Source organism: Papilio xuthus, unplaced genomic scaffold (assembly GCF_000836235.2).
Source record: "Papilio xuthus unplaced genomic scaffold, Pxut_1.1 DF829129.1, whole genome shotgun sequence".
NCBI classification, from domain to species: domain Eukaryota; kingdom Metazoa; phylum Arthropoda; class Insecta; order Lepidoptera; family Papilionidae; genus Papilio; species Papilio xuthus.
Genome location: NW_013529520.1, coordinates 1,372,840 through 1,395,929, shown reverse-complemented (window position 1 = coordinate 1,395,929; position 23,090 = coordinate 1,372,840). Strand labels below are relative to the sequence as shown.

The 23,090-nt window shown below is 33.6% G+C and overlaps 3 protein-coding genes across 7 annotated transcripts; all 3 read left to right on the top strand.

Moving 5' to 3' along the window:
* The first annotated feature begins 888 nt into the window (after positions 1-888).
* On the top strand, positions 889-4,404 carry LOC106121181 (carbonic anhydrase 3). The gene is made up of 6 exons (XM_013316698.1): positions 889-988; positions 1,242-1,451; positions 1,930-2,090; positions 3,078-3,164; positions 3,242-3,469; positions 3,886-4,404. The coding sequence occupies exons 1-6, from the start codon at positions 955-957 to the stop codon at positions 4,195-4,197; spliced, it is 1,032 nt and encodes a 343-aa protein (XP_013172152.1). The 5' UTR covers positions 889-954; the 3' UTR covers positions 4,198-4,404.
* Positions 4,332-13,828, top strand: LOC106121150 (uncharacterized). Of its 5 annotated transcripts, none has more exons than XM_013316677.1 (17): positions 4,332-4,403; positions 6,676-6,809; positions 7,141-7,259; positions 7,439-7,596; positions 7,692-7,869; positions 8,395-8,501; positions 8,798-9,025; positions 9,416-9,616; positions 10,088-10,271; positions 10,522-10,664; positions 11,073-11,192; positions 11,584-11,788; positions 11,898-11,984; positions 12,393-12,601; positions 12,843-12,938; positions 13,091-13,234; positions 13,551-13,828. In XM_013316677.1, the coding sequence occupies exons 3-17, from the start codon at positions 7,154-7,156 to the stop codon at positions 13,743-13,745; spliced, it is 2,361 nt and encodes a 786-aa protein (XP_013172131.1). In that variant the 5' UTR covers positions 4,332-4,403; positions 6,676-6,809; positions 7,141-7,153; the 3' UTR covers positions 13,746-13,828. The 5 variants fall into 5 exon arrangements, 4 of the variants coding, with proteins under 4 accessions (XP_013172131.1, XP_013172123.1, XP_013172114.1 ...); XM_013316669.1 differs by lacking the exon at positions 4,332-4,403 and adding an exon at positions 4,927-4,977; XM_013316660.1 differs by lacking the exon at positions 4,332-4,403 and adding an exon at positions 6,456-6,603.
* fh (frataxin) lies at positions 5,554-6,503 on the top strand. Its single transcript, XM_013316712.1, has 2 exons — positions 5,554-5,912; positions 6,213-6,503. Exons 1-2 carry the CDS (start codon positions 5,622-5,624, stop codon positions 6,462-6,464), a joined length of 543 nt encoding a protein of 180 aa, XP_013172166.1. The 5' UTR covers positions 5,554-5,621; the 3' UTR covers positions 6,465-6,503.
* Positions 13,829-23,090: the final 9,262 nt, after the last annotated feature.

Genomic DNA, 23,090 nt, shown 5'->3' with positions numbered 1-23,090 from the left:
AATTTTTTATTGTAAAGAAAAATTTGCTTGCCTATGTTGTAAGAGAATATGTTCAGAGTGTTTAAACTCGCAAATAACTACAAATTGCCAGTTGCCAGCTTGCATGTGACTGAAAATATTTTGGGGTATGGTTTTAATTACAGGGTATGCATTCTTTTGTGACCGCGCTATACTATTCATTTCCGTAAATGTAATTTTCAAATACATATACAAATATGTATTAAAAATTAAAATATTGAGCTGATATCTTGAAAGTCATTGATTTTTATGTACTTGCATAGATTTAAAATTAAGTTATGTAGAAATATAATAAATAATGTACAAAAATATAAAAATATCTTGTTTTTATTTCCCCAATAATAATAGGATCATTTTAATAGAGATATTTCATAGAAGGCTACTTGATATCGGCTCACTATATTAATAACTACATAAGTGGGTAAATTATTTTTGAACATTGATTTAATGTCAATTTAACTTTATTTATTAGATTCCCACTTATTAGTTATTAATATACTGAGCTAAATATGCGTGCCTACGTATATAGGTACAAAAAAAAAAATTAGTTCACCGATTATACGCATGGAGCGCCACAATCGCCGTGGATCCACGACTTCGTGCGAGTTGCCCCTCTTTCTATAGTATACTTATTATACTCTTTGTCTATGTCAATAATATTTTTCCATAGATATAGTAAAATTAAAAGCTATCTAACGCAAACAAGATCTAAACACTCCCGCAATCTTCTAATAATATAACTCAAAATGATGCCATTTCTTCCTATCACATATCCCGTATTGTAAACTTTAATATAAATCATAAATAAAAACCTAACTGTTTACATTATCTATACAAATATTTTACATAGACAACAACAGAGCACAACTTTGAAGTTTTGACAGTTTTGTTTGAAAGTTGTAAAATCTGAAATGTTTGAAAATTTTAAGTAAAGAAATGCCTATTGTTGTGCCTATACCAGAACCTGAAGGTATATAATTAATTTACTGTATCATCATCATCACTATAAGACTCCACTGAGGGTCTCGGAGCATACCCTAAATGAGGGGTGATTAGATCCTAGTCAACGCAGTCCCAGTGCTAGTTGGTTAATTTACTGACTATGAAATAATTCAAGCTTTAAAATTGATCCCACATAGTGCAAATAACCGTAAAACTAAAATCTTTTTAATCAATAACACCCTGAGAATTAATTTTATGGGCGAACTTAAATTAATTTGCAGTTACCAATGTACAAGAAGAATGTGAAGAGAAAGTTCCTCCTATAGGAACAGTTGATTATATTTATTACTTCAGCAAAGTCGAGGGCCATCTGCCAACACCTATTGAAGTATCAATCACGGGCTCCATTCCTTACAAATGTCCTGAATTGAAATGGTACAATTTCGATATATATCCACATAAAATAAAGATAACAAACACTGGATATACTGGTGAGTTAAATAATAAGCAAATTCTTCTTGAGATGTCGTTCCGACTCACGAAGGTTGGCGGTCAGTTCCCCATAATTTGTTTATGTCATACGATACGAACTGTTTAATTTACTTAATATAGGAAATAATTTAATAGCGAATTATAAAAAAATGCATACCACATGACTGCTTACTGAAGCGCAAGAAGTTCATAAATTTAGTAAAAGATTGAAATCGTAATCTATTTTTCTCCAACAATCATCATCCTATTGAACCAGTTGGTACTTGACGAAACTACAAAATTATTCCTTTTCGCAACTATGTTTTAATACAGCTGTTGTTATAAATATCAAAATAATAATAACAGAGTACGAAAAAAGTATTTGGTAGTGTTTACAAAAAATAACAAGACGAGCAAAAAAAAATGTATTACAACAGCTAAGTACGGTCAGCATTGTTTTGTTAAAATCAACTGTAAACATGTCAACTTTATTTCCAGTATTACTTGGTGCTAAATGGAGGACCGAGAGGCCGTATCTCGAAGGCGGTCCCCTTTTGGAGAAACATGTCTTTTCTCAAATACATTTTCATTGGGGACCTAATTTCATGAAAGGAAGTGAACATTCGGTTGATAAAAGATTACATCCCGGGGAAATGCAGGTGTGTTTTTTTTTTGTATGATTGTATTAAGGACCTTGACTTGTATATTAATTTAAACGGAATTCTATCAACTTTCTAGTCTCTAAGAATAGTAATGAGTAAGGCAATCTTAATATTATAAGGTTCAAGTCAACTTATAGCCTTATCCGTAATTTGTAAGGTGGAATAAACAAGTGCAGACGTCTTAACGAGTTCTTACCTCTGACTAACCCATTATATTAATACGTTGTAAGTTTCTTAGCGTCCCGAAATATAAGTAGCAAAGTAAACTGTAAAGTTTCACAAATTTTACAATGTTTGTTTAGACGTTAAAATGTATAGCAATTTTCTGATATCTTGGCTGTTCCGCAGTACATAATTTTAGGCATAGCGAGATGCGGACAGAGGGCACTGAACATCGCACCAATGACCTTGGGCCGCTAAGATATTTGAAAAGGACTATATACACCCTTAAGTGTGTAAAGAAAGGCCAATAACATTAATTTTAAAGACAAATACACTTTTGCTTTAGTAAATATAAAACCTAATTTCATCGCTTGGGAAAACTTATTTAATTAATTAGCAAGCGCGTTAATACGTAGTAGAGTGAACAAATTGGTGCCAAGGGATCTCAGGCTATTCTCTTTAGGTTTTTAAATAAAAGTACAATGTTAAAAGCAGAGTTCACTATCGTGTACTGAATAAATTTTAATATCAAACTGTCTAGTCGAGACAAAACAAAATTAAAGGCAAAACCACTTACCGTGGTTTTCTGATATCTAAATCTCCGTTTAAAATATATATAGTGACAGAGATGACGATATGTTCTGTCAAAGATTTTGGTCTCAGAAACTCACGGTTAGCCTATTCTGTTGAATATTTCTATAAAGTTGGTTGGGTGTTAGGATATTGAATGTTATTCTAATGAAAGAATTGTGATGATGCATAGGAAACAGATACGAGATTATATTTATATTTTTTTAAGTAGACATTATATTATGTTTGCAGGCAACATTTTTTAGATCGGAATATCTGACGCAAGAGGAAGCTTTAAAACACCCCGATGGCGTAGTTATGGTCTGTTATATTATTAAAGTAAGTTTAAATCTATCATGAGAAAAATAAATAAGTGTTTGTATCAAATCTTCCTAAATAAATAAAATACTTTTCAGTACGGAGTTAAAGCTGACGAACGTCTGGAGTGCGTGTTAGAAGGATTTCCCAGGATCAAAGAGGCTAAGACGAATACGCGAATCGGACCTTACCCTATGTCACGCATTATGCCCATGTTCTATGAAGATTATTTCCTCTATTGGGGAACTCTGACGACGGTCAAAGGGGAGAATCATGTCATCCGATGGATCGTGCCTAGGGTTATATTGTATGCTTCTACCGAACAGGTTATGTTCAACAAAATATTGAAAATATTAATTATCGCCCACGACTCCATCCGCACGGAATTAAAATATAAACTTTATAAGTAACGTACGTGTTCTACCAGGCTATGTTCTATATCCATACCAAATTTCATCAAAATCCGTTGAGTCGTTCCGGAGATATCTTCAAACAAACATCCATCCATGCATTTAAACTTTTGCATTTGTAATATTAGTAAGATTAAAGGAAATTAAATCGACACCTAACTGGAATGACATAGTGGGCCTTTGTGTGATATGATTCTTATAAAGAAAGGGGAATTATATTTGTGACTTTAGAATTACTTTATTTTAAAAGCCTTTCACTCAGCCTTGTGAAATAATTTTATGTATTACACGCTAATTTCTAGTCCTTAAATTATTCAACCGAATTATTACAGATGGAACAGTTCCGTAAGCTTTGGGATCCATGGGATAATCCTAACATGGGAAACTTCCGACCATTACAAGATGTAGCCGACAGACATGTATTCTTTATTAATGCTCATTGGAATCAGTACAACTCCCTCTTACCAATACCAAGACTGTCGGAAAAATCAATATCTGTTCTTTCCCCTGCATATCAAGCTAATCCATGGATGCTACCGCCACAGAACAGGATTTCTGTTTCTAATGAAGCTGCAGAAAATAAGAAAGACAATAATGAAAATAAAGACAATAAGGAGAATAAGAGAAATAAGGGGAATAAATGAAATCTTATAAATGTAGGTAAAAGAAAAGAAAACTAGTACAGTTTCAAGCAAAGACTGAAAGTGATTGAATAGATAGAAAACAATAGTGATAGATTGGAAGATTTCAAAACGACTGTTATGTTGAAATTAAAGAAAACATGGTCAGTTTGGAAATACTCAGAAACTTCAATATGGTGTTGCCCCTTTAACGCATTTCTTGTAAGAAGGTTAGGTTATACTTTTTTATTCCTAAATCTTGTGTCTTAAATGATGCAAATTCTAAAATAGTGCTGGATGAAGACGATGTTATTATTTCTTCTCAAAACGAGACAAAGCGTAACTACGTAAAGTTATTTCTTTTTAATAGAAAAATGTTGAATTTTAAAAGAACAACGATCTAATCGTTTTGTCGTTTAAAGATAAAATGAAATAGATGGAAAAGACGTACCGCAGACTTATGCGGATTTACTGAAGGTCGTTGTTCCATCTTTTCTATGGATACTAATATATCTTCCTTTCATTTCGTTTTTCCCATTCAAATAACTCAATAGTATCGGCTAAGGGCCAAGGGACTCGCAATACGGTTGTATTAAATCAATATACATACGTAGAAAATGGACAGTTTATTTTAGGTTGAAATAAATGGCAGTCATCATTAATTATTTCCTTGATTTCAAAGCGTATTATAAAATATAATTTATTTCTTTTTAAACTAAGTATACATTGCTCCGTATTATGTGGCATAAATCAAGCCGCTAGCTGCCTAGTGTTTCACATCATACAAATTGAGCTGATCTGCAGGTTAATCTTAGATGGCCGCGGACGAGAGCGAAAGCGTGCCCGTGGTTCCGTCCCGATGCGTTGGAGGAACAGAGGGGTTTAGTGGGTATGCCTCCGCTATGGAGGAGAATCCCACATAACTACCGCGTCCCCCCCCCGGGGCGCGGAGTATGCATAAAGCATTCCCCTCTGAAAAAAAAAGGTTAATCTTAGGGTAATCTAATGACCATGACTACTAGTTCATGAATAGTCGATGAAATATCACGTATCGATATTATAACTCGATAATTGGCGAATTGAAAAGGCAAGCTCACAGGATTTGAGTTTTCAATTTATTAACATTCTTCAGCTTCAACATATTAGTCGAAGTTAATAAGTGAGAATTGTATCTATTTTAAAACGTGTAAAATAGGATGACACAAACATCTCGATATAATAATAATACTAGGGCATATCCTAACACAACATAATTTTAAAGAAATAAAAATGTTTTCGGCTATAGCTAATTTTTTTTTAATTTCTCATCTATAAAATATTAGTGAAACTAGCTTTATGGACGTTATGTTAACTGTCACATGTGATCGGCAGTTGTCAGTGTCACTGTCTGACATCTGTCAGACTAATGTAACCATTGAAAGTTTTACAAAATCTATAGTTTTCTTAAAATGATAAGGAATATATTTCGTACCAGCCGTTGGCTGGTACTAAGGCAAGTCAATAATTTTACCCCAGTTATATTAAATCGATGTGTTCCACTAAATACCTGCAATACTACCTCTTGTCTTCCGAATAGAATATTTTTGAGAAATACATCAAATATTTCACAAACTTCAGGATTAGTGGATCCAATAGTTTATGAAGAAATCTGTAACGAAACCTTAGAATCTTTATGTGATTATTTTGAAGAAATTGTTGAACGATCTCCTAATTTAAAGGGTGCGGACGTAACATACAGTGTAAGTAAACATGTCATAAACAAAATAAAACTTAATATTTATTTAAAACTTTTGTACGTTATACAATTATTACAATAACTAAAAATAACACTAACCTTAAAAAAAACTAAAGTGTAAATGACCTTATGAATAATTAATAAAAATATAAATATGTTTCAAATGTCTAATGAAACCAGTTCACTGAGTGTGCATAAAACATAATAAAATAAACAATTATAAATAGCAAAGGAGAATCTAAACAATCTTGTTCCTTATTTAATATGAAATCTAACTATACTTTTTGTGTGTTATTGCTTACAGGATGGAGTTTTAACGGTAGCACTTGGTGCGGAATATGGTACTTATGTGATAAACAGACAAAGTCCGAATAAGCAAATTTGGCTCAGCTCACCCGTATCTGGCCCTAAACGATATGATCTTGTACTAAAAGATAGAGGATATTGGATCTACAAGCATGACGGCGTAACATTACATAAGTTGCTACAAGAAGAAATATCAAAGATTGTTGTTACTAAAATAGATTTCGGAAGTTGTAGTCATTCTTGTCTTTAAATTTTTTTTTTGTTAAATATTAAATAGCTTTTATTTTTATTTTTTGTTTTTTTTTGTTGTCAAAATGGAAGTAATAGAAGATGGAAATATTATGGATAGGATTCCTATTCTATTGCAAAGAGATTTTCAATATTATCAGGTATTCCACAAAACTTAAGCTAGATATTATATTTTCTTTTGTTGTAATAAAGTGAATTTTCAACAAATCCAGGAAAAACAAACTGTCTTATCTGAAAAAATATGTCAAGGAGTTGTTGGTGGGAGATTGGATTTTCCAAGGAATGTTTCATTTGCTGCTGTCAAAATTGTTTTGTGGTTGGAAGAGGAATTTCAAATTGCATTCAAGTAAGTAGAGTAACATTGAAACATTACAAAAACATTTTTCTTTATTTTATTTAACTTAGTGTAATTAAGTATAGATGTTGAACATAATCTGGAAGAACGCTTATTTTAATTATTTTTATTTCATAGCTTGACTGTTTAGTAGAACTAAATGTATTGTAATTATGTAGAGCCGATATGTTCCTTCCATTGTATTAATCTATAATACAATGTGACATAATACTGTTTTTAGGGTTCCGTACCTCATAAGAAAAAACGGAACCCTTATAGGATCACTTTGTCGTCCGTCCGTCTGTCAAAACCCTTTTTTAAATTGATGTTACATATTTTTCAGTCGAGGATCTGGAATGTTTGTTAAAATAGAGGGTGAGAATCGTGTTGGTGGAGTAGTCAAGACATCGGATCCGGAGAAATTTGTGCAATTGGCTGTAAAATCTGGTGACTTTTTACTTGGTAAGTAAATAGATTTTGAAGCTATTTTGTAGGCTTTATATATTCAAAAACTTTCCATTTTCTTGCAATAAGTCTTTCGAGTTTATTAAAATTATAAAGCACTGGGATATAATTTTAACTTCAAGTTTATTTTTATTAACTTAAAAGTATCAATGTCCTTATTTTGTCCTGTATTTTAGAACATCTGCATACCCTCGCGCAAGAAGCACTCGACCACGCAGACCTTCCAGTGTTGACAGCCACGTTGGGAGCTGCTGCGTTACTTAAAAACACTTTTTACTACTATGTCCAACATGTAGAAGAAAGTGGCAATACTGAAAGGCATTCACGGTTACAGGTAATTGTCAACAATTTGGAATAATAATATTGTTAGGATGGAACATAAAAAAACGAAGGACCAAAAAAATGCCCATCTTATTGTTTTCTTTTAAGGCATGTTACAAACGTTACGTGACAATGTCGGAAGCTGTAGGCGAGAGAGTGTTAGATTTACACAACCGAGTCCTGTCGCTATACATTCTCCAAGACGCGGGAGGCCGGCCTATAGAGGACCAACGCGCTGTCGCTACAGGCACGCCCTCTGTGCAAGGATGGTGGCTCTATATGAACGGTAATTTGATTAGTCTAACGATAAGACTACTAGATGGCGCTCATAGTGTTATCATACTAATATTATAAATGTGAATGGATGAAGGGATGGATAGATGTTTGTTTGAAGGTATCGCTGAAACGGCTTAACGGATTTTGATGATAATTGTTACACATGTAGGACATAGAGGACAATAAAGAATTTTTTATTTTATTTTATTGATGTCGCATCCGACAGCTACTAAAGATTATTTGGTTATTGTCATACTGCAAGTAGAGTAATATTTTTCCTTTCCATGCATCCTCTCATCCGGAAAGACCACTTCCACTTCCCATCCTTTCCTTATAAGAAAAAGGGTGGGAAGGGAAAGAGGACTAAATTATCCCTCCGGGACGCACACTTATCGGACTGTACTTGGAATAGCTTCCGCTCGAGGCCTGTATTCTGTGTGGTCGTGGTATTTCACCGGGCGAGCCGGGACAATTCGTGCAAAGATGTTAAAGCGGGCTCTACCACTGAAAATTTATTTAAAAAGTTTAATTTTAGGTAGTCGAAAAGATTTGTGGGACACCGTACCTCCGAGAATGGCGCAAAGAATATTTGCCGGAATGCTAAATGAAACATTAACTATTCTGACAGTGAGATATTGTCAGGTTTGTATACAAAATCAGTAATAATTATTAACATAATGGTCATTTAATATACAATTTTTAAACTTATTTAAGTATACAAGGAACAAAAAATCAGACTTCAACTGACTTTAAATCCTTGCTTTAAAACTCTATATTAAAAAATCCGTTAACCCTATAAATTTAAATCTTCTTCTTTATGATATTTATCACTGAAGGTCGTTATCTTGAAATGCCTTCACAGATTTGAATACCTTAATTACTTATTTTAAATACGTAAAATTACAACATACTAACAGTAAAATATCTCAATTGGTCAGACAAATACCACAGAAATAACAACACCCTTATTGTTAAACGATATTCTGAACATATTACTTTGCGTGGCACAATTATTGCCCAGTATTGGTGGGTGTGGCGCGCACGTGGCGGGCTTGGGGGCGGGGCTGGGGGCGGGGCAGCGCGACGTACGCGATCTGCACGCTAAGTGCAACGAGCTATTCAAATGTATGATATACAGGGGTGCTGAGTTGCATTTCTTATATCAAGTAAGTATGCGTTTCAAAATCTTAATATTAATATTATAAATGCGAATGTTTATGTTTGGATGGATGGATAGATGGATGTTTGTTAGAAGGTATTTCCATAACGGTTAATGGATCTCGATGAAATTTGTCATAGATGTAGAACGTAGACTGAAAAACGTATGGGTAACTAATTAAGTTTTTTTCAAATTCGCGCGGACGAGGTCGCGGGCGACAGCTAGTAAGATGTAAACTTTGTATTTTTTTTTTCATAACGATTTCCCGCTTACCCTATTATATATTCAATATTATTTTGTTTAATTTACTTTACTTAAAAGAGAATAAAAAATAAAAACAGTGTTATACATTGTTTTTGAATCCTTCGATCTCATGTTAATATTTTTTTTATTTTAGGTATTCAAAGAACAAGACAAAGACATTCAAGTAGAAGATTGTCCGTATCCATGGTATACGTTCGTTAGCCCAAATTTATTCGACAGCTTGGAAAACTTCAACGTAAAACACACAAAAGATTTACCGGACAAAACTGCGATTGCATTAGAGCTTCTTGTATTATTAGCACAGCCGCAGCCATCTTGGACTTTATTAGTCAAAGTAATCTATACTTCCTAATATTATAAAGAAAAAAATTGATTGTTTGTATTTATTAGGTTCTATAGATTTGAAAAAAATCATTCACTGTTAGGAAGCTATACTATCCTATAGGGAGACATAGGCTATCATTTTACTACATTATTTTTAATTCCACGCAGATAAAGTCGCGGGTAACAGATATACTTGATTTAAGACATTTATACATATGCCTTCATCACTTTTTTAATTTATGGCTATTAAAAGTTCACTATTAAACATGATACGTTACATTAAATCTACGTAGGCAACGTATTTATTTATGTTTAATCCTTTGCAACAAACTTAATACTCTTTGATAAAAGAATAGAACTTACGATCCATTTGATTTTCTCCCTCGGAGAGTTTAACACTTTCAATGCTACTTTTATATGTATTAAAGTGTATTCGAGAAGTGGCATGTAATGTGTTAAATGAATTATTTAACTATACTAGGTATTAATGATGCGAGAGTGTCGTGTAGCGCGTTTATTATTGCACACCGGCGTACGCAATATGTCAGTAGACAATGCGCGCTGGCCGGCGAATGGTCTCTGGTACGATACAGATGAACGCAAGAAATGTGACGGCTTTCTGTGTACCGCTGATGGATTTTGTACGTATAGGAGTGATGGAGCTGGTGAGTTGTTTACGTACATTTGAAATTTTTTGAAAAATAAAAATTGGCAAACACATTTTGTAAAAATCTGATTGTTATAGATTAAAAAAAAATCAAAATCTTTACATAAATTGGGCTTAACTTATATGCTCAACCCATAAAAAACTTTTGTTAATAGAATTTTATATTAAACTCAAATGAGTATTTTTCCTAAACTACGTCCTTAGTAACAGTACAGAGACATTTAGGTATCAAAAAATATATTTTTCAGTGGACGTGGAATACGCTCGTAGTGTGGGAGCACTGACCAACATATTGGCTACAGTGGGCAGTAAAGCTGAGCTCAAGTCCACTCTGTGTTACGCTTTGGAAATCTCCGGTCGGGATTGGGCCTCGTGTTTGGATAAACGTCAAGTATGTTTTTACTATTACAATTTGCAAGAGTTTTCGTAATATCAGAATTACGCCTAAATAGCGAAGCGCTTAGCCCACACACATCAGCAACTCGTAGATTCGTTGTCTACCTTTAATCGACAGAGGAGGGATACACATCTTTCATTATATCCCCACCTCCGTTAAATCCACTTCTCGTTCCCATCCTATCCTTATAAGAAATGGATGGGAAGGGAAAGGGACTGAAATTAGGCTTTTTGCGCGCACATTCATTAAACGAAAGGCGGAATTGCTTCCACTTGAAGCCCGTCTTCTGTATGTTCGTGGTATTTCATCGGCCAATTCGTACTACAGATGTTATTGGCGGCGCCTACTACTATTGTTACGTTATTGTGGTCGTATAGTAACGAGATGCTATATTTCTGTCAGGTATGGTGCGACCGTCGTCCGCCGTGGCTGGCTGGTATACTGGCCATAGTGGGCACTGCGCTGCAGTTCGTGCCTCCCATCTTAGTGAATGCCATACAAAGTGGAGCCTCCATGTATCAGGTTTACATTTAAATACGTAAAAAGTTGACAATATTCTATTTAAGATGCAGTCTTGCATTTCAGCTCGTTCTTCGCTATTTCTACGGTAACGATTTGACAATAAAACTTACCGTGGGTTTTTGAGGTTATATATAAGCAATCATTAAAAATACAGTGTTTTTTGGTCTCAGAAACCTACCATATCTGTTACTTTTGTAACTTATATATAAATTAATAGTTGCGAATTTAGACTTTCTAAATCAAATATATTAATAATTAAATGCAATACTGACTGGAATGGTAAATTTTAGCTTTAAAAAACTTTGAACATACACACCTATGTGAAATTAACAAGCAAAACTTCGTACTTTCGTATTTGAAATGTAAATGTAAAAAAGACATATATTTTCAGACGATGTCTCTCTGTTTGAGTTGTATATCGCGGTCTTTAGACTGCATTCCGCGGTGTTTTACGAACGCTGCTGACGTCATAGAGGGTACATTACCATCCAACGTGAGCCCTGTCGGCGGCTCCGTGCTGCTGCAGATGTTGGTCACCATCATATACGAGGAACTACAGAATTGGGCAAAGAAAGAAATTCTTAAAGAAGAAACTGGTGACTACATTACAGTATTATGTTAATAGAGCTCTGACTTTAATTGTCTCTTGTACTATAGTGTTTATGTAAAATAGCGCCATCTATGGTAAAAATATGTTTATTTCAGTTGGTAACGGTGAAGCGCATAATTTAAACGCTAAACAAAATAGAGCCAAAGTAAAACAAGTCAGGATACGGACTCTGGCCGCTTCAAGTAATTATTTTATCTTACTTCTTATTAATATTATGAATGCGAAAGTTTAGATGGATGGATGTTTGTTCGAAAGTATCCCCACAACAACTGTATTGATCTTGCTGAAATTTGACATAGAATATAGTCTGAAAGAACACATAGGCTACTTATTAAGATTTCTTTTATTTCCGCGCAAGCGGTCTCGCAGGCGACATCGACTATTTTAATAAACTTTTAACTGCTGCATTCATTCAGCCGTAGGAACATTTAGACCTAAGAACCTGCTAAAATTCAACAAAGCGACTACAAATGCCTGCTCTGCTAATCATATCACCAGCTATCTTAACCATAACTAGCTTTAGTTGAAACTAAACCGGTTTAAACCGGATCGAGACAGTTTTAAACCATGAAATTACCGGTTTCATCTAGATCCATCCAGTTCAGTGAGTTTCGACGCGGCCCATAGTACTCCGTCATCGATAGCTCTTGCGATAGCAGAAGCGCTTTGCTCTATTGATGAAGATGATAAACATACTCAAGAGATACAAACTCTAGTTGCACAAACTAAACGAACATTTAAAATATCTGATCAGTTCGGATTGGAGGATTTTCCCGAGTTTGCCGTGTTTTTTGAAGAGGTAAAGTTACAATTGTAGCAAAACTTAGGTAAATAAAAGTATTAATAACACTCAGGAAGAATACAGACCTGAAACCTTAGTCTCATAATCATTTCACCCATTTTGGTAGTAAATAATCACAATGAGACTGACAAGTCATAAATGCAAAAAGTATCCTATTAAATAAGTCTGATAAAAAAAAACATATAAGAATAAATTATTAAATTTTATGTACACTAGAACACTATTTTTTTATTTAAAGGGCAGCGTACCAGCTAGTAACGCGGAGAGAGACAGCGACGCCGCCATCTTGACGAACCAAATATTGATGACGTCATCAGGCCGAGATAGTCTAAGAGTTAGTATAAACAAATCATTATAGATTATGCAAATACTTTTTGTTGTAAAAATTAATTTTGTTATAAGGATAGTTAAATATTTAGTAATTCTATAAACTTTTCTAATGTCTTTACGCGATTTATTATATTGTTTTTTTTTTAATATTTCTAGGTAATGTATGATCATCTTCAGTTGCATTCAGAATGGATATACAAAGAGCTGGGCGTCCAAGAGTCTTGTGATGTAAACATACCGTTGAACAAAGCGCCTCTCTTGTATATTATGTTTCATATTGGAAGAAGACCATTTGATCAGGTTGATATACTTAGTACAGTTTTTTAGTTTAATAAGAAATATGTTAAATTTTCTAGTAACCATGGGTTTTTTATTAATGCGATTTTTTTTCTAAGAGCACATGTTTTTCAGCTATGATAAGTCACTTAAAATTCTCAATTTAATAAACTTTATACATACAATTTCATACCTCATTGTTCAGTTTAGTATATTTATCGTTGGTTTCTGAGACCCTTTTATAAAAATATTGTTATCTCTGTTTTGTTAAAAATAAGGTGATGTGTTTTAAATAGGGATTTTGGTCTCAGAAACCAGGTCGGTTAACGCTTGCATTCAGTTTCTCAGAGGCGAATGGGCGATGCCGTGGAGCAAGTTAGTGTCTGTGGCGGCCGCGTGGTCTGGCGTAGAGGGCGCCAGAGTGCACATCAACAGACGAGCAGACGTACGCAATGTGAAGACGCACGGCAAATGCAACAAGCAGCTGTTGGAATTGTACAGCATATTTAAAGCTCCACATGAAGGTCTTCTATGAGAAAACAAACGAAACAGATTACTGGAAAATATAATAGTTTCTTGCGATTATCACTAGATGGCGTTAATTTCAATTGTTTTATGTATTTGGCTATAAATTAAATAGATTTAATGCTTAAATAAACTATTGAACTGAATTTGTAGTTTTTTTCAAAGCTCTGAAAATATTACTTTTTCATTGTTACTAAATAATGAAACCACTCATATCATTGAAATTTTACCTAAGTTATTATCGTTTATGTTAGTTATAGATTTTTGGTGTACTTTACGTCCGATAGAGGCGCTGCACAAACTTTAGTACAAATTTTGTCGATGACGCTACAATGATGTTACATTCGTGCTAAGCCCGCTGTGCTATTGTGGCTGTGTGTTTCGACTTTCGTAATATAATATATGTATAAAATCATATTACCATCTCGCATATTCTCTTTGAAAATGACAAAGACAGGAATATCAAAACAAGAGTCACAGAAGTAAAATTTCAAGGTCAGAAGTTAATGCGATGGCTTTGTTTACGGAGAACATATCTCGTGAATATCAGATCTTTTTTTGAGAATTTTTGTCTCTGTTCTTTCAAAGAGAGCAAAAGAGATGGTATTGTTATTGAGATGTTACGAGAATGGAAACTCCTTGTTTACATTGCTTAAGTTTCGTAATTATCTTGATCGTGTAAGCGTATAGCTATTCCCTAAAATGTCGCGGGGTTAGGGTGCGTTACCGTTTGCTTAATACTTCAAATGTCACTATTCAATTAACATGTTACGTTTGATTTGCAAATCTATTTTAGATAAACATAAAGTTTATTTTACCTTGCCTTGTTCTATGTTGTGTTTTGGGAAGTACACACGGTATCAAGTGTTTCCTGAATACAAAGCTTAGCTCTCTGCCAACTTGTCCAGCTTCCGATAAAGGCAATGGAGGATTGCTGTGACTGTGGCAAAGATTAAAATCGCCAGATGTACATTTAGGCATAAAATGTTTTTTTTTTTTAATTTATTCTTCAATAATCATTACGTTCAACCAGTAAGTTAGAACTAGAATTGCTAAAAAATTTTGGAACTCAGCTTTGTCCACATTAGTGTGGATTTTTCAAAAAGAAAAGTTCTATTAGCGAGCCAGCAAGCTAATTCAATAGTATATCAAATCACTTAATTTTTCTCTACATAAAATTAACATAAGGTGGTATCGTGGTCAAGGACAAGTATCAACTTCAAGTTGAATGGATGACCTTTCTATATATTCCTTAATCTTTGGTGCGTGTGAATTTATTTGAATGGAATTAACGAGGCTGTTAGAATCGGTTCATTTGCTTTACGGCGTTACGTGTTCAAAAGGTTTATTGATAAACTGCTTTTATTGGTAATATTGACTACTCTTAGGCAATTTTATAAGTACTGACGCACAAAAAAATTAAAATATTTATAAACATTATTCAATTTAAAAAAAAACATGAATGAATCAATTTATTTTTTATGTTCACTTTGATTATTCTGCAATACCTAAGCATTTTGAATACACCGGAAATGGGGACGACAACAGTTGCTTCTTTATATAAAAAAAATCTTACGCTGTACTTTTTGTACGGCATTTTTCCTTCTTACCGTAATCAAATCTTATAGAATCTAGATTTCTTTTTCTGCCTTTAAAAGTATAATAATAAAAATTGTGAACAAATTCCGCACGTTTCCATCTGCATAGTGAAGTAAACGATGCAAATTCCTTGCAGCACTTAATTACATCTCCGATGTTAATTCACCGTCGTGCCTAACTTAATGCTTAGATTGCGTTAAGTAGTTGCACTTAGAATGCGACGTGATTGTAGAGCGGCGGCAATTTGTTTGAACAATAAAACTTAAATGAACACTGCATTTGTAAATGCTGTACACCATTTAATATGATATCGGTTATAAAACCTATCATCATCATCATCATCATCATCAGCTCACTTTACGTCACCACCGAGGGGCTCGGAGCCTACCCTAAGTTAGGTGATTAGGCCATAGTCGATAAGACCTATCGACAGATACAACTAAATATTGCTTACTTTTTCAATATTGTTATCGACTTTAGCAGTTTTAATTATACTTACCAAGTGTATTAGCAGCCATTTTTGTATTTATTTTGAGACGAAGTTATCAGGAAAAAGTCACTTATAAATAGAAAACAATTTAACTTGACTTTTTTGTTCCAAAATATCAATCTTATCCCAAACACCCACGCTCAGTCTCATTGAAACGATGACATCTTGACTTTATAAGAAATTCTGTAAAAATAGATGTTTTATTTTAAGCTTATTATGCTCCCTAGATGAATCTAAGCTAATGATCTTTTAATTATAGTTTTCCTTTTCTTAGTGCACATTTTCACTGGACTCCTCACGCGGCTACGATGTACGTCGATTTGTATAACAGGCGCGACCGTTGCAGAAATAGATCACGCGGTTCCATACAAAAAGCTTGACTGGAGTCGCGCGGCTAGTCAGTAACTAATACTTGGTGCATCAAAGGATTCCTTAGCGATAGAGGCACTTATTGTTGGGAAGAAAATCCGAAAATAAGCCAGTGTATTGACTCCACACTAGCCTTACTAAAATGTCGACGTTTATGTCCCCTCACTATTCATTCTGACACTGGACTTTGTAACGTAAGCACGTCATTCGCGCAAAAGGATTCAAGTTCATAATGTCTTAAATTATGTAGGAATTTTTGTTTTTGTACGACAAAAAGTTGTCGAAGTTATCTTCTGATAGTCGTAAAAGTTATTTAAACTGCACGTTACTAGCGCAAATAGAAGTAGAGAAACTATTTCAATATTCACAACTGAAACAAAACAATATTTCTTACTTGGAAATGTTTTACAAAAGATCATAAATCTACGAGCGGGGGATGTTGGTTTAAGGGAGAATTAGAGGTAGGTGCGAGGCGAGTTGCTCGGAGTTTTGACTTCATGTCCCTATTCTTACAAACAAGTTTAGCCAAGTTGTGACTGCAGAACGCAGAGGACGCTACGAATATAAACTTTATAAACTACACAGTTAACTTTGCGTTCGTATAAATATATGTCCCAGTAAAGCTATCATATAAATAATAGAAAAAGTCAAACAAGTTTCTTCAACATTAAATAGTTTACATGTTTAAAAAATAAAATTTAGCTCTTGAAAGTGTATTAAGAGTTTTAATTTTTTTTCATTTGTAAGACAACTTAATAAGTAGCCTATTTGTTCTTCCAGACTATGTTCTTCATCATCGCCTAATTTCATCGAGATCCGTTCAGCCGTTTTGTAAATAACTTCGAACAAACATCCATCCATCCATCTATCTAAACATTCGCATTTATAATATTAGTAAGATAAATGCTTAATTTATGTTTTACAATTACAAAAACTATTGTTGAGATGTTTTTTTCGAGGATTATTTCTTTTTAAAACAAATCAGAAAAACAAAAGCATAGTGAATTCGGTATTACATGCATATTACCTTGTTATGAATTCATTTGTACCGCGCCTCCCCGGAGACTTATTTAGCTCTGTAGAAAAATTTCATTACGCCGTCGAGGGGAGAAATACAAAACGAGATTAATTTATCTTTCTTTCACTTAAATTTAAGGAAAAAATACTGATGATTGTGATTTTAAAATATTAAACGGCTCATTTATCACTTAACAAATTGTTTATTTTTTATTTAATTAAATATATATGAATAACTAATCTCATCTCATAACAATAGATTAAGATTTTTGATTAAAAACATTTTGTGTTGTGTATTAAATTATTGGTTGTCTCATGCGCTTACGTCACGTGTCAGCCGAGTTAGTTGTATTTCGTCAGTCAAGTCAGTCAATCGAGCGGAGAGGTTGTTTAGTACAATTCTAAGCGCGTTGTGATATAGGTGAGCCATAAAATAAAAGGAACGAAATTCTCTGATAGTCACTTGATTACATAATATAATGCAAATATGTCTTTAATATGAAACAAACAAGATGTCTTTACCTGTTAGAAGTAAGTGTATTGTACGGTATAAAACACAACTCAAAGTCTTATAAGATTTAGGTGGCGTGACTGCCGTACATTAATTGTACTTTAAGGCACTTTGTATCATATGTGCAGAACTTTGTAAGCCTACGCTGTAAGATGTTGTGTTGGGTATTGTTATAGGAGTGAATTTATTGTACCCAAGTGCTTGGATGATTAACTTTTAATTAAATCCATTTGTTTTAGTTAAATAAAAGATCAAAGTATGGTTTGCGTGAAAGATCTGCATAAGGCATAGTGCGTTGCCAACCGAATTTGGATATGACGGCTGATAGAGATGGAAGAAGAAATATAAGGGCTTTTGTGATAAATAAATGTTGATAATTCCAATTCATCACAATAAGTTAACTTAAGTTGAGGTTTAATTGAAAAAAAAGTTTGATAAATTTGTTGTGTCAAAGAGGAGTGAGGTTGTGTTTGTGAGTTTTTGAACGGTTATTCCTGCAGTGGAAACTCACTTTTAGAAGAAAACAAAGGAAAAGCGCACTTGTGTAGACGTAACTGGAAATATTTTATAACTTATCAATGTTTTTATTTATTTGAAATTGACGAGACTTTAAAATAAACATCGACATAAGTTACTCAAGCTCCTTGAACATGTGCCCAAACTGAAGTTTTATTTGTTCTGGGAAATCAGTTAGGGAGTTGATTAGTTAATTAGATAACGTGTGATCTTCGCCGCCCCGGGCAAACTGACTACGGCGTCGGCACAACTATTTGATTATCCACAAACATGCTCACAGTGAATTAGTTAATCCAACATTTAACTATTATTATAATTCTCTAAGAGTTTGTATACTGTAAGTGAAACTCTTGTCGTTTTAACACTGATTCGTTTAAAGTGTTTCTTCTTTTTGTTACTATTTATATATTTTATTATCTCATATACCATTTCATAATTATCTTTCTAATATCATAAATGCGAATGTTTGGATGAACGGCTGAACGGATCTCTATGAAATTTTAAATACATATAGAACATAGTCTGGTAGAACACATACGCTACTAATAATGTTTTTATTGAAATCAGGGCGCACGGAGTCGCGTGCGATTGCTAGTAGTGTATAAAATAACATAAATATGTTAGGTAAACGACTGAAATTACATACATTCTGCTTTAGAAAAAAATCTTTGTTCTCCTTCAACTGCAAGATTTGAATAGCAATCGGGATAACGTCGATAAATATCCTCTTAACTATAAAGAACTATATTATTTATTTAATAATGGTTCAAGATATGTATACTGACCTACCTAAATGTACAGATCAATACTAACTCCACTCTCCTATATAAAACGAAGCATCCTCCAATTAATGAGATTATTGAGTTCCCGCGGGACTTGCTAGCAATTGAATAATACCCCATTCTGCATATTCCTTTACAAAAGCAAGAAATCTCTCGCATCGATTATGTGGAAAAGCTTTCTGAAGTATTGGACTTTATTCCTTGACTATTTTTATAATAAATAGGGGTCGCACACTCGACTTAGTCAGCGCAGAAAAAAAATATTAATTCCGCGTGCATCAGACATGCATCAAGTCGCATCAAATACGGTTAAATTAGTCCAGCCGTTGGGGAACAAAGATCTAGCCAGACAGACGGGAAGAAAAAACATTTTTTTTAGTATTATAATAAAACATGTTTTCGATTTTATAGACACTCCAAAAATATTAGTTACATTGTAATTGTTACGGCTAATTTACCAACAGCTGTCTAGTTCGACACAAATTGATGACATAGTTGCAATTTCAAAGTACACTCTTAAAAAAATTGTCCCCAAATGAATGTCGTCTGTTACTTGAATGAATTAATTTTAGAAACATTTAAATTAAAAAAAATCTATTTCTCGTAATAGTAAAGCAGATAGTACATTGACATAAGTTTAATTCAAAAAAAAACAAAATCTGACCACCAGGGGCGGAGTTACGCGGTAACATACATAAAAAAGAACATATAGACAAACTGATAACCTCCTTCTTTTTGAAGTCGGCTAAAAATAAAACATTAAAGACACATTGTTGAACATATTAGACATGTTAGACAAAAGCTTATAAACTTATCTCACTAGTGCTAGAAGAACAAAGACACGGCCAAAGTTGACTAAAGTTTACACTCGATGTCACTATTCTAACAAATAAAATAAGTAAAGTTTTGCTTTCAATGTACGTAGACAATGAGACTTTTCTCCAGATTAGCTCGTGAAAGAGAATTAAAAAAAAAACAAAAGTTGAAAACATCGAAATAAAGGAATTATTCCTTTAATTTTTTTATTTGAAACATAATAATTGAAATCAAAACATAATAATTTACGACAAGTTTGAATACGAATAGAATGACTTACGAAATAGGTGAGATTGTAAATAAGGGTTCGTTCACACTGATTCACAATAAAAGAGATTTTATCGCAAATTAAATTGTGCTTTATACCATTGAAACAAAATTAAATTTTACTTTTCAAGTATTTTTTTATGCTTGTTCTTGATAAAAAAAGACGTGCAAAATAAGATTAAACCTTATTACAATCGTATTAATTTTGTTTGCGTTAATAATTTTGCTCTTCATTCCCCTTTGATCCGTCTGAATCATAATGATACTCGTAAAATATCATTCACAAAAAGAAAGTTATAACATAGTTGACTTCCTATACTCTTCAGCGTACTAAATTTACTATTGGTTTTATTTGTATCATGAGTTTACCGTGGGTTTCGAAGCCCAAACATAGTGCTATCTCTGTTTTATCAAAGATAATGACAGAGATTTTCTTGTCAGGAACAAACTGGTTACTTAAATAATGAAAGTAACGTGTGTGCTTAATCAAATACGGTAAGGCTTTGCGGGGGGTATGTGGGACGTGTAGGGGACGGAGGGGGTACGTGCGGGGTACGTAGCCAATTAACAAGAGAAGCCACACTCTGTTGCTGTATGTGCTCAGCTCTGTCGGAGGTAAAACGCAGTTTACTTAATTTATCGCTTTAATTGAAAGCTCTACGTGTGCACAAATTAACTTACTATCCGTTTACTTTTTAATATTCTTATAAAGGTAAGATGAAATATTATAGTAATAAAGTGTTGAAAGAAATAGAACAGGCACTGAAAATATAGAGATAGAAAAACATTGAATAAGCCTATATATTTAGAAAGAACCTTTATCCTATTAAAAAGAATGCAAGCATCTTTTAATTAATGTTGAATAATGTTTGAATGTATTAAGTAGAGAAATCGTATGTGTATGGGTTTTTACCACAAAAACGTGTACAAAAACTCACGGACACTATTTCCTAAAAAACAATTAAGAAAAATATTTTTTTTTTACTTTTCAATAGATAAAACTATTTAAGAAAACACAAAAATCTTGTTTAATAATTTTAACTTTACATTTTCGTTTAAATAAAAAAAAAAATATTTTCTAAAAAAAAACCACGTGACATGCTTTAACGAATCGTACATTCCAAACATTTGTCGTTCCAGGTGACCCCAACGGTATTATTAATTAGCCATCCGCTAACAACGCGGAGTGAATACCAAAGCGAGAGTGGAATTAAGCTCCCTTAATACAGTTACAAAATACATTTTAGTACAAAAATAAAAGTATAAAAAACTAAAGACGTAAGTTGAGCTTTTCATGTAATGCAAGGGGTCATTTTATTAAAAGTAATTTTTGTAAAAACAATTTTCGGATGTACTTTCTCGTAGGATTATCTTAGTGCTATATGGCTTATAGCTGTCGCCTGCAACTTCGTCCGTGCGGGATTAAAAAAAAAACTTAAATAATAGCCTATGTGTTCTTCCAGACTATGTTCTACATCTATGCCAAATTTCAACCAGATCCATGCAGCCGTTCTGGAGATACCTCCTAACAAGCATCCATCAATCCATGCGTCTAAACATTCGCATTTATAATATTAGTACGATATGGTCATCCATCTCAAATCTGGGATCTTATTGACGATTAATACAGTGATAAAAGGTAGAGTTTAGTAGTTGGATGGATACAATATGCTTTAAAAGGTGTTATTTATAATAGTTTAAGCAACATAGGAAAATATGTAATCGCACAGAGTACCGGCTCTATTAATAATGCTGCGAAACATGAAGCATATTATGCAAATTTTAATGAAGGGGGGGTACAAGTTAAGCGATAGAACATAAATTGGGTTTTCCGCCTGCCTGAGCCCCAAATTTCGCTTTGTGTACGCGATTAATTTTCCACGTATTCCGCTAAAGAGTAACGCTTCATCAAGCATCAACAATGGTTCGTTAAAACTTAGCTCTGCATTCCACTCCGATGTTTTTAATTTACATAGAGCTGTATTCGTTGGTTTCTAAGACCAAAATCTTTGTTTAATACATATTTTCGCCCTGTTATCTTTGATAAACCAGAGAAAACAATGTGATATCAATAGTCGCAGTTAATCTTACTAATATAATAAATGCAAATGTTTAGATAGATGGATGGATGAATATTTGTTTGAAGGTATCTCAGGAACGGCTGAATGAAAAAAATTGGCAAAGATGTAGAACATAGTCTGGAAGAACACATATAGGCTACTTTTTCTTTAATTCCGTGCGGACGAAGTCGGGGGCGACACCTAGTCGTTTTACAACTCCAATATGTAATATCGGGCCTTACAAAAATAACAAAGTAATATATAATAAAATCGACCATTGTCTATTTTGTTCGCTATTGAAAATAGTAGATTTTATTTCCTATGGTTGCAATATTTAAGGATAGATTAATTTCTAAGTACGTTGAAAATAATTAAATTTTGCCCCTCCTTTGTTAAATGGTTTATTAGCGAAAAGCGTGATCCAATTTATTTCAATATTAACCATCAACTTGCCATTTTCTCTACGGAGTGTCGGCACAGTATGTACTACTCCTCCATACATCTCTACCAGCAGTCATATCTGAATTATACACATTTTGTTACACAATTCCCTTCCACACAATTCATCCATACATTCTTGAACCTTCAAAATTATTTAAGTTACTGTTGAGCGAGTGGACTGTATGATAGAATGAAAGGCTGGTTGGTTGCTGATGATTGTAATACGATGAAAGATAGAAACAAATATGATAGATGTGTCAGCGCGCGTGGTGCTGAAACGCAACTGAAGTTCGCGGCTTAAGAGCCCTTGGGCGGCGGGTGAGTCTGAAAGGGACCCCCGCGCTGCTTTCCTGCCGGTGGTGCAGTAATACGAAACACTTACAAAAACAATTGTGTTCTAATAGTATAGGAGCTAGCAACGTTTTCAAGAAAGAATTTCAGGTCAGCTGATTTTGAGATATGTCATCCTAGTGGTAGCGGTTGCGTT